We start from the raw sequence: 12,703 nt of genomic DNA on the forward strand, positions 1-12,703 counted from the left end.
AGGGAAAGTTCACCTAAAACTGATAATTTACTCATCCTCATGCATCCCAGATAACTTTCTTTCTTCTGCAGAACACAAACAAAGATTTTAGAAGAATATTTCAGCTCTGTAGGTCCATACAATGCAAGTGAATGGTGATCAGACATTTGTAACTCCAAAAAGCACATAAAAGAAATATAAAAGTAACCCATATGCAACCTGGTCTCATAGAATGAACGTTTCTCTATATACATTTTTGCAAACTGACTTGTACCTTCCTGGTGAAATGAACACTAGAGGCGCTATAACAACTGTGTGGTTTAATCACTGTTACACAAATCACAAGTACAATTGCTGATATTTTAATATCAGCAATTAATGCATGATTTGTGCATGATTTGAAAAACAAATCTTTTTAACACTTGTAGTACAGACCCACCTACATATACACACTTATCCTATGTCATTAGCTTGCTTGGTAGCTCACCTGATAGAGCGTTGAATTTTGGGCTTGGCGGCCATGGTTTAAGACCAGCCAAAGACGCACAGAAGTGAAAGTTGCATAGAAGCAACACAAAATTATGTGGTTGCGTCAGAAAATGTGTTTTCTTTTTTTTTTCTTTTAATTTGCATTTTAAAACACTATCGGTTAGGGTTAGGTGTTGGTTAAGGGTAAGGATGTCTATTTTGTTAAACTCTCATTTATCTTTCCGTACACTATTGGTTAGGTTTAGGGTAAAGTTTTAGGTTAGGGAGGAACATTTTACTTATTAAAATCTAAAATTCACCTTATAAACCTTGTATGATTGCAACCTCATGTGCTACATATGTGAAAGTGAAAGTGGAAATTTAGACTAAATATTGTTCTGTTTCTCCAAATACCTATTATAATACTTCTGAAGATATGGATTTAATGACTGAAGTCTTAAGGATTACATTTATGTTTCCTTTATATGATTTTTGGAGCTACAAAAGGTATGATCACCATTCACTTGCATTGTATGGACCTACAGAGCTGAAATATTCTCCTAAAACACATCAGTACTGGCCCTGATATTAACTGCACTTTAACTGTGCTGACAGAGTGTATGCATGAAATTAGTACCTGGATGCAGCATCATTTTCTGAAACTGAACTGTTCCAAAACTGAGCTCATGCTCATTTGTACATTGGCTGCTACATGTAAAGTTGACCTAAATATCAAATTGATGGTTGACAACAGACTTGTGCCTCTCTCCTCCCAAGTGTGGAACCTGGGTGTCATCTTTGACGCTCAGTTGACATTTGATTAAAAATATTTCCAAAACAGCCTTTTATCAACTTAGAAATATTGCCCGACTTAGGCCCTTTCTCTCTCTGGCTGATGCAGAAAGGCTTATCCATGCCTTTTTCACCTCTAGGCTGGATTACTGCAATGTGCTCTTTTCTGGCCTACCAGCAAAACCCATAAATAGGCTTCAGTATATTCAGAACTCTGCTGCTCGTGTTCTTACACTTACCTCACCATGTCTACACATTACCCCTGTGCTCTCGCAGTTGCACCGGCTTCCCATTCATACTCGTATCGATTTTAAATCTGTCATTTTAACGTATAAAGCAGTTCATGGTATTCCACTAGAGTATCTTTGCGGTCTTATTGCGCCCTACACACCCTCCCGTTCTCTTCGTTATGCTAATTCATTTGCACTTCAGCAGCCCTCGTGCAAACTTAAATCTATGGGGGAAAGAGCTTTCCCTTTCAGAGGCCCTAAGCTATTGAATTCTCAGGAAACGCCCCAACCATGGATTGTTTTAAGAAGTTACTAAAGACTCATTTATTTAAGGTAGTCTTTTAATATTTATTCATATTAGTTTTATGTGTGGTTGCTGCTGTATGTTAGTAATTTTGTGTTTAGTCTTTTTTAATTTGTTGTTATGGTGGTTGCTGTTGTATGTTATATGTTTATTCAATCTTGTAGCGCATTATAAAAATAAAAGGTATTATTATTATTATGTATTAGTATGTCAAATTTAGGTTCCAGAAGTCTGTGGTCTTGGATTTTTGGACCCCATTTTATCCCAACCAACAAGCTTTTACCATAAAAAAATAGCAAAACGGTGCTCCTCTAAATCTCATCACTTTTCATATGCTGTTCCCTGAGCCATGACATCAGCAACCATCTCTCTAAAAATGGCCAATCCGTCCATATAATGACCATCAAGAGTTATTTTCTGGTGTAACAGTTCGGGAAAAGAGGATGCGGGAACCGAATAAACAATCAACAAAACTTTAATCAAACAGAACATCAAACTGATAACACAGCAATATAAACATATACACAGAGCAGTGTGTATGTTTCTCTCTCTCTCTCTCTCTCTCTCTCTCTCTCTGTCTCTCTCTCTCTCTCTTTCTCTCTCTCTCTGTAATCCCCGGTTCTTCCCTTATCTCCCTCCCGCCGATAAGGCAGCTCAGCTCCGGATGTTTATCCTGAGAGGCAGAGAGAGACAAAGAAGAGAGAGAGAAAAGAAAGCAACGGCTCCTCTGCTTCCCGGCGGGCGGCAGCGGTGAGTTCTCCTGGACAGCGTGCCCTTCTGTCCAGGGTTTCGGCACCAAAGTAACGGATTTTCAGCAGACACTTTCAACATAAAGACACACACAAACACATCGCTTCATGTGTCTCTCTCTCCCAGTCTGCCGCTGTCTCCTCTCCTTATTCTCCCACCGTCCCTCACTGGAATGCGAGACTGGTGTGGCACACAGGTGGAGCTTAATCACCACTTATCTTCCTTCCACCCACATCACCAAACTCAGGTCAGAGAATTCTCCGGCCTGTGACAAACTCTTCCCCCATTTCTAGGGAGGGAGCACACAACAACTGCTTTGTGATACTCTTTTGCACATTGAAAGACAGGTGCATGTGCAGATGACACACACAGATACAGACCATCGTATGTCTAGAAAACTGGATTGCACCTATGGTGCATATCAGCGGCTTTCTCCTTCTCTGCAGCTTTGCCGCTGGGCGCTCCGACAGCGCTTCTAAAAGAGAATATTTTCTTAAAAGAGTTGAATTTCTCTAAAAGAGCAAAACACTGCAGAGTTGAACATCCTTTTCAGGAAGCGTCTTTATAAAGATGCCCTTCCGCCCCTGTGTAGTTCCTGGATGCGGTCGATTTCTCTCCGCTCCTGATGGTCACAGACGCTGCCTCGTGTGTCTGGGCAGCGATCACACTGAGGCAGCATTTGTGGATGGTTTGTGTTCTCACTGCGAGAACCTCTCCTTCTTAAAGAGGTATGCCACCCCAGCCGCCCCCTGCTCGCTCCTTCTTCCCACGGGATTGAGGACGACCCGGCTGGTGATGGAGGCAATTTGGGTATGGCAGCGGGCTCGGTTTTGCCGGGTATATCTCCACGAACCATCCGCCCCCCGGCACGCTTGTTGACATCCGTCCAGGCTCAAGGTGAGAGTGGCTCGAGCCCCCCGAGCTGGATGATGAGTTCACCGCTGCATCGGAGAGCTTTCCAGCATCTGACGTGGAAGATTCGACTGGAATGCTGCCTTCGGGTAGCATTTGTGGATGGTTCGCTCAGCAAGGTGCTCTCCATACACCCCGCTTTGTTCATTTTGCGTAACGTTAGAGCCAAGAGTGGGGATATGTACTCTACAGTTAAAGGAAAAATATAGGGAGAGCAACCACAAATGCTGAAGTATAGTATTTTAGCATTCTGCCCTACTTTTTTTGTATTTATGCATTTCTCTTTCATCCTCTATTTGAATTCATACATCCCCTGTAATATGCAGGAACAGTGTGAAGGTGTGTGTTTGGTGTGCATTCTTTTACAGCTGTTTACTTTTAGACTTTCAGACAGTGGGTGCCTTTTGATGACCTGTTTCTTCTACTGGCTGATTGGATCGTAATTGCATTGTGGCTGTCAAGGTGCTCTCAAAGTTTCTTGCAGTGGAGGTGATGAATCCACAATGTGTATTTATGTAGGTTGTTTCCTCTTTTATCAAGTTCTCCAGCAGGTAGACTGTCTAGCTTGTGATTATCCATCACAGTGAAATATATATATTCATGGGTGGATGGATGGATGGATGGATTACATAGAGTTACAGTTGATAGTTGATAATGTTGGTCTTGGTTAAGGCATTCAGATTAACCCTAAACCATGTCTGTAGAATAACAGTATACTGTAAGTTTCATATAGTAAATGTCTTTAGCTCAGTATGTGTGTGTGTGTGTCTGAGAGAGAGAGAGAAAGAGAGAGAGAGACAAAGACAAAGAGAGGGGGGGGGGGGGGTTGGTATGCGTCAGATGGGTTAATAGGGATGCTGTCATACTTAACAACACTGGACAGTGAGCAGTGAGAACATGACAAATGCAGAGACCAAATTAGAGGAATTGCTGTGCCCTCTAGTTCACACACACACACACACTCACCTGGCTGACACAGAGCAAGGTCAATCGCTTGTATTACAGTCAGGCTGGGCGTAGAGTGTTTGAATGCAACTCTCCATACAACACACACACATTGCAGATAATAGCTTGCCTTAGTATGCGGATTTGGATTAGCAGCTACCGGCCAACATATTCATCATGTACACAAATCTAATTATGAGGATAATTGCCTACAAGGGACTTTATTGGTCCCTTATAATGAGTCTATTGTCTGTCAGTCCAGGGGATCACAAAGCTCTATATTGATCAGTCGTGAATGCCATCATAGCTCATTCAACCATTAATATGGATATTTTTCAGAGCTCAGAATGTCTTGGTCAATGCCATCGATATTGTCAACCACAGTATAAAAGCGGAAATGAGAGACTTTTAACTCTTTTCATGTCTTTCTGTAACTCTCTCTTAATCTCTCTCTCTCTCATTGTTAATTACAGGCATTTAATTGAAGAAGTTGACTTCGTGCCATCCGTAATTATGGCTTAGTCTTTCGAGGCTTTGTCGCATTGGGCCTCTTGAGCTCATATTCTCATTGCCATAATTCAATTAGATTCTTCACTTAGAGCACCAAGCATCTCAGCAATGATAAAGACACCCAATAATCTCAGACAGGGCCGTAGCTAGTGGGGTAAAACTGGTAATGATTCTAAGGGCCCAAAGGTCCAGTGGGTCCAACAACAAATTCAAAAGTGTATTATTTTGATAGGAAAAGGGCCCAGAGCAATATATGGTCAGGGGGCCAGAATTCCCTGCTACGAACCTGCTCTCAGCTTTTAGAAATAAAAAAAATTTTCATTCATGTTTTCTTTAAATCAGCACACAGTGGCCCTAATAAGTATTTGGAAACATATGCCACACTTGAAAAGTGTCTGAATGTCATTGCACCAAAAAACAAAATATCAAAAAAGTGCAATCGGAAAACAAATGATAGTAGACATTTTCACACATCTAACTTCACATTTCTTAGCTTACTTTGTAGTCACTTTTAACCAATTGTTCCAAGGGTCAGTTGGAAATGTTGACATTACCAGGTAAATTCAAGTCTGAGATTTAAACAGTCAAAAACAGTTTAATTGAATTTCATTATATTGTGGTGTGTGCCTGTGAAGAAGAGTTGGAGCCCATGCAGACGTAGTTAAATAGAACAGACATATCATTAACTCAGTCTTTAAATATTCTTATAAGCGCTGCATTTGTTAAACTTGATAAGCGTATTTCATCTCTAATCTGTCCGTATCTTCATGAAGCCGTAGTTATTCAGCCAGTGAGCTTGCCATTTTTTAATCTCACTCTCTGTACCTCTCCATACACCCATCTTAGTTCATTTCACATAATGTTAGAGCAAAGAGTTGGGATATGGACTCTACAGTTAAAGGGGAAAATATAGGGAGAGCAACCACAAATGCTGAAGTATAGTATTTTAGTGTTCTGCCCTACAGTTTTTGTATTTATCCATTTCTCTTTCATCCTCTATTTGAATTCATACATCCCCTGTAATCTGCAGGAACAGTGTGAAGGTGTGTGTTTGGGTGTGCATACTTTTACAGCTGTTTACTTTTAGACTTTCAGACAGTGGGTGCCTTTTGATGACCTGTTTCTTCTACTGGCTGATTGGATCGTAATTGCATTGTGGCTGTCAAGGTGCTCTCAAAGTTTCTCGCAGAGGAAGTGATGAATCCACAATGTGAATTCATGCAGGTTGTTTCCTCTTTTATCAAGTTCTCAAGCAAGTAGACTGTCTAGCTTGTGATTATCCATCACAGTGAAACATATATTCATATGCATATTCATCTCATGTAATATGGTGTATTATTCTAGTTGATTGGATGGATGGATGGATGGATGGATGGATGGATGGATGGATGGATGGATGGATGGATGGATGGATGGAACGAACCATGGTACATGTCCAAAAACATGGTATTATCACGACACATGTCCAAAAACATGGTTTAATCATGGTACTTGTCAAAAGAAAATGTGGATTTTCATGTATTTTTTTTTATCATTGTGCATGCCAAAAATCATGGTGTTAGTACCTTTTTGTGTATGTGCAACTGGTATTACAATAGTAAATTTTTTTAAGTGCAACCAGTAAACATTACCATCAAGATATTCATGTAAGCTGTCAAATTAACACCTGTTAAGCAGCTAAAGTGGGATGGTGTTGTCTTTTTTTCTATTGTAAAATCTGAGACACTGACAGATTGTGATTTTTTTGTAATGCACTGGCCTGCTTTAGAAAAGACAAAGAGGTAGTGCTGTGACAGAAGGGCTTTGTGTATTTTTGTTGGAACGAGAATGAAATCATATCAGAAGACATCATGTGTAAGCCATTTTCAGATTATGTTATGTCATGTGGTAAATGAGTATATAGGATAACTGTAGTGGTTATTATTTTAATGTCATTTTAAAATAGAGTGTTGTGTTTCCATGTTTTATGGAGACTTTCCATCAACATAATGGTTTTATACTGTACAAACTATATATTCTATCCCCTACACCTACACCTAACCCTCACAGAAAACTTTCTGCATTTTTACATTTTCAAAAAGCATCATTTAGTATGATTTATAAGCTGTTTTCTTCATGGGGACAGACAATATGTCCCCACAAGGACACACACACACACACACACACACACACTGGTCTTTCAACCACTTTTAATTTTCTTAAACATTGATATAAAAGTTGTAGGATGTCCAGGCTTCATGAGGAAAAAAGCCTGAAGGTCAAATATATGTATATATACAATTAATAATAATAAAATAAAAAACATTCACTCTAAATTGGAGAGTGAGCGCTTGTCGTATGCTGTATGGTTCTTTAGTTCCCCCTAGTGGTATCCTGTGAATCTGTTTTACAAAGAAAATCAACAAGAGCAGGTAAAAAAATATGAATTGTGATATTGTGTTGCTGACAGAAGCAAAAGTAAAACAAATGGCCTCATGGAGATCACATTTTGTCCTTTATGTCAGTTGTTCTCAACTGGTTTTTCTATCAGTAAGGCTTTTACAAGGGAAATGAATGGGGCCAGTCCATTTATGTTAAAATACAAACAGTTTCAAAAGTAGAGACACAAGATGTAAACATTATACATGTTAGCATGTAGTGCTATTAAACTGTTGCTAACCTTATCTGTGTAAAATTATATACAATATTGCAACGTCGTTGTCATATCGATGTAATGTCAGTAAACCTTTTTATAGATATTATCATCACACTAAAATAATGTTAACATAATGTTTATGTATTTTGGCTATATTTTTTTAAACAATTTGTATTTTAATGTTTATGGTCTGGCCCCATTCACTTCGATGTAAGTGACTTGCTATAACCTCCTTTTAAAAAAAATGAAAATGAAAAAACAATGAGGGGCAAATCATATATATATATATATATATATATATATATATATATATATATATATATTAATCAGCATTATGCCACAAAAGCATGTATTGAATCAGGAACACTCCATTAAATTAAACATTGAAATGTATTTAAACTAAATTCTAAATTATTAACAGGAAATAGACTTTATAGGAAAACTGGCTTCTAAATGTCATTTGAATTTCAATGGTTTTGGTCAGCATTATGGTCAGCACAAACCACGTTTATCCTTGATGCAAGTGAACCCTTATTTAATGTAGTCTGGGTCATATGTTTGCTTAGTTTTATTCATGATTTTCGAGGGTGAGGTCATGTCACGCAACCTGCTGACTCTCTGTCTGTTTGTGTTACAGATATGGAGACATGGTTCCTAAGACCATCATGGGAAAGATCTTTGGCTCTATTTGTTCTCTGAGTGGAGTGCTGGTGATTGCTCTACCCGTGCCCGTCATTGTGTCCAATTTCAGTCGGATCTACCATCAGAGTCAACGTGCAGAGAAGCGGCGAGCCCAAAAGGTACCCTAAGCCAAGCTCCCAACCCCTTGCCTGGGTCTATAGCTTCTGATCTTACACAGCTCTATGGAGCTGGTGACAAATATAGATGTTCTTTTGAAATAAAGACAGGTCTGGATGTGGCAAAAAGAATAGGCACATAACACAGAAAATGATGTTGGGACAGTGTTTATTACAACTTGGCCCAATGTGCTTGTGACCCAGATGTCTGCACGCTGTGTGGTGTGTGTGTGTGTGTCTCTCTGTGGTATGTTAACTGCAGGTCTCTATGGAACGATAATTTCTAGTGCATGCCCAGATCTCATCTCGTACTTCAACACAGCAAAGACTGAAAGCAAACAGACAGAAACAAGAGACAGGCGAAGAGATACTTTTATTGGTTTAGTTCACTCAAAAATGAAAATTCTCATGTTGTTCCAAACCTCTAAGATTAATTTGTTCTGTGGAACACAAAAGAAGATTTTAGGCAGAATGAAAGATTCAGTCACCATTCACTATAATTGTATGGAATAAAGATTTGAGAAATTAAGTGTATTCTGCATAACATCTATTCCAGAGAGAATTTTCATTTTTGGGTGATCTATCTCTTTAAAGAAGACATAAATGAAGAAAGTAGGAGCAAAAGGGCCATGCACACACGGAAATGTTTTGGAACTGTTTTTAATGTATCCTTTAAATCATTGATTCATTTGAATTTATAATGAACTTAGATATTGAAAAATAAACATGGAACAGTTTAACCTGTTTGGTTTGACCAACTTTGATGAAAGAAATAGTTGCAAACACAGACATATTAATGTCTGTCAACATTAAAATAGAAAAGAAAAGAAAGACATACATTCTTGGCCTTTAGAAAATGAAGCCTATTTTTTGGAACATTACTTTTTTCATCATTGTGACATTATTTTCATGACAATTAAACATGTTTCCTTTAAAAAAAATCAAAAACATTTTAACAAAAAAGAATATATATATATATATATATATATAAATTTGGTGGTGCATCCAGTCCGTACACAATATGTGGCATGAAAATGTAGCTGAAATATATTTAATGTGTAAATGACCAAACTCTGTGTGTACAGAACAGGATTAAGCTCTCAGAAGAGTGGTGACATGCTTAAAGTGTGTACATGGCCCGTGAAACCAAGTACAGGAAGAAAAGATGTTGTGTTTACGTAGGCTGTTCTCAGGAGGATAATCAGATTACGTAGATGTTGTGGCATCACATCATAACTCATTAGATCTACGTCTTCTCTTAATTTAGCTGTTTAAGACCAGTCAACCCATGGGAGGCACAAGCAGTTTAGATATCCCATTTCCCATATGAGCACACACACACACACACACACACACACACACACACACACACACACAGAGAGATAAACAGTACAGCCAGTCCAAGAACAACAATCTGTTTTTAGAGTTATCCAGAGAAAGTAAAATTGAGAGTAAGAGAGGGAGAGGAAAGTGAGACAGATGAATGGAGACAGGAGAAGGGGTCGATGAATGTCCAAATGTCCAAGAATTCCACATACACTGCAAGAAGTTATTTTCTTAAGCAGTATTTTTGTCTTATTTTCCAGTAAAAAAAGAAAGAAAAAAACATTTAAAGCATATTGGTGTAAGATTTTAAGACTTGTTTTCAGAAAAAAAGAAATATTTGATTTTGATTATTTTTCTTTCCCCATTGGCAGTTTTTATATCTTAAAACTCGGTACATTTTGTTACATACTTTATTTTAAAAAATAATTGTATCTTGTTTGTAGGATATTTTGATATTTCAGTCATGACAACTCTTTTAAAGATTCAGCATGTTAATGTGGGTTTGACATATTGACAATGTATTGGTCTTGGTGGACAAGATCTGATGCGCTGCTGCTGCAGAGCAAGTGCAGAGACTTGCTACTGCTAGAAAATAATCAGACATACTGAGTTAAGCATGTGGACATGCTGCTGCTGCTCCATATTTAGACAAAACTTACAAACAATCCTCATGTAGCATATCAAGACAAGGGGAGCTGGGGTGGAGGTGGGTTTCAGAGAAAAACTTTCAAATCGCACGGCAGTGAAACCGGCTTGTCTGCAAAACTGAACAATTTTAAACCTGCTTACATGTTAAAGGATCAATCAACTTACACCATATGAGGCGATTGGCTTAACGTGTCACTTGTGAGCAAAACCGATTGGCTAACAGATAACAAGCTCAAAGAACCAGAGTCACATAGAATTTCATGGCTGAACTTTGGTAATTTTTACTGGAAAACAAGCAAAAGTTCTTAAGAGAATGCTTTTTTGAGTACAGTATTTGACACATTACCATTATCCATGTTGGCCGTAAGCATGCAAACCAAAATCACACACATACACACACTTATCATGAGAAGAAGAACAGTTAGGCTAAATGCCCATGTGTTTGTCCACTGAACAGAAAACCAGGCTTGCTAGAATTCATGCAGCGAAGAGCGGTGGTGCTAATGCTTATTTGCAGTACAAATGCAATGGGATGCTGGCGCACGTGGAGGAGGAGGTAACCGTGGAAACCAAGTCGCCGGGGTCTCTCTTTATAGAACGTGACATGATGGGCCGGTGCTGGTGCATGTCGACCCCTCTTCCCCTTCCCCCCTAATCTTTCACCTCTCCACCAAGGGCTGGGATCCAGCAGTGCTGTCCTCATTCAAATGCTTTTGTGGTGTAACTTTATCTGCTATTTCTTTCTTTATCTCTCAATCTTTCACTCTCTCGCTCTCTCTCTAACGCCTAGAACAGGTGCGCTCACACCTCTTCCTGGTGGCTGGTCATGAGACAAATAATCGTGGGACCTCTTGTCCAATGATTGTGGAAAGCATGTGGCCACATGGTGGTGGTGGGAGGCACGCCTATCAGATCTAGTACCAACGGGCCCCCCGAACTTTTGCTCCATCCTTCAACTACTTTACTTTTGGGTTTTAGCTCTTTCGTACCTTGTCTTCTTGTTGTTTTAAAAGCTTTTCGACAACTACTACTCCTTACCTGTGTTCCATGCATTTTTGAGTGATTTATTCACAGCTGTCTGGATTGGCCTGTGCTCTTTCTCTCTTCATGACATCATCAGAATGCATCCCATGGAGGAATGAGATTGTCTGAGCTGCATGTCATTGATTGACCAGCATGTAAATGCGGGGTGGGGTTGATGTGATGCAGAGACCACGGGGTGTGTTGATTGGGTGTCTGTAGTTGGGTATTGTGATCCTACATGGCTGCTCAGGGAACGATGCCATAGTGGACTGCATCACATTGAGTCCTGCTCTAAAATAACAATAGGTTTGGAGTGGGTGCGGTGGCCCTTTTGGTTCAAGTACAGCAGATACTTCAGTTTTTCTCCAAAACCATATTCAGAACTATTTTTAGTGCTGACAGCAATGTCTCTGGCTATTTGAGCCTTTTCTAGGTTACACATATTAGACCTTTACAAAAAATAGAGTCTGAATATTCTTTGTACCTGTTGTATACTGTGTTTGAACCGAGAGCCATACTTCATGTTTGGGATTTTGAGAGAACATGACAGAACAATGACAAAGAGTGTACCGTTTTCACAATGACGCAAACGTTCTTCAACTTTGCCTAAACGTTGACAGATCTTTGTGAGAACTCAAGCCCTTGTTGTCAGTGCTCTTGCCTTTTCTCTCATTGATTGGTGCTTTGAATGGTTGATAAGCTGTCAGTCTTTTCTGTTTCTCCTATAAGGCATCAAAAGAGGCAGGACAAGCTCTGGTATGCAAGTCCAACCCCACTTTTGAGACTGAGCATCACCATCTCCTGCACTGCTTGGAGAAAACCACGGTAAGAACGTCTGGGTTTGGGTCCATCTCATTATATGACTCCCTCTTCTTGATTATCTTCTCATCACTCTCTCTCTCTCTCTCTCTCTCTCTCTCTCTCTCTTTCCTACTACATTCCATTTGACATGTTTGTTTATTCTCAAAGAAGCCAGTATAAAAACTGGAAGCTGTTCTCACTACACAGTGATTTCATTTTGGCATTACCTGGTCTCCTTGATAGGTTATAAAGTGTCATAATATAAGGACGCTAAGCACAGCTGTGAGAAACATTATGAGGGAGTTCTACTTGTTAAAGGTCCTACATCACAGTTTTCTGCATTTAATACAGCTCAAATTAATTTTGTCCTCAATAGTGTAGTGGATATCTTTAGCTATTTACAGTAAATTGGTATTATATTTCAATTGGAATCATATTTTAAAACAACACCAATGATGTATTATAAGATAGTGTACATCTTTATCTGAACTCTCCCCATAGCCTTAGAAATTTAAAAGTAAAGTTTAAAATCTCCCATTAACTTAGGTATTTAATAGCTTACAGCTATTCCTTTCATCATAGC

General features: G+C 39.1%; 1 protein-coding gene across 1 annotated transcript in view; it reads left to right on the plus strand.

The window, feature by feature from the left end:
* LOC127638680 (potassium voltage-gated channel subfamily D member 2-like) overlaps window positions 1-12,703 on the plus strand; it is a 165,074-nt gene that overhangs the window by 136,922 nt on the left and 15,449 nt on the right. The window contains exons 3-5 of the mRNA XM_052120314.1: window positions 8,163-8,325; window positions 10,754-10,858; window positions 12,049-12,144. Coding sequence (XP_051976274.1) covers window positions 8,163-8,325; window positions 10,754-10,858; window positions 12,049-12,144 — 364 coding nt within the window. The remainder of the gene's footprint in view (window positions 1-8,162; window positions 8,326-10,753; window positions 10,859-12,048; window positions 12,145-12,703) is intronic.

This window comes from Xyrauchen texanus, chromosome 47 (assembly GCF_025860055.1).
Source record: "Xyrauchen texanus isolate HMW12.3.18 chromosome 47, RBS_HiC_50CHRs, whole genome shotgun sequence".
NCBI lineage: Eukaryota > Metazoa > Chordata > Actinopteri > Cypriniformes > Catostomidae > Xyrauchen > Xyrauchen texanus.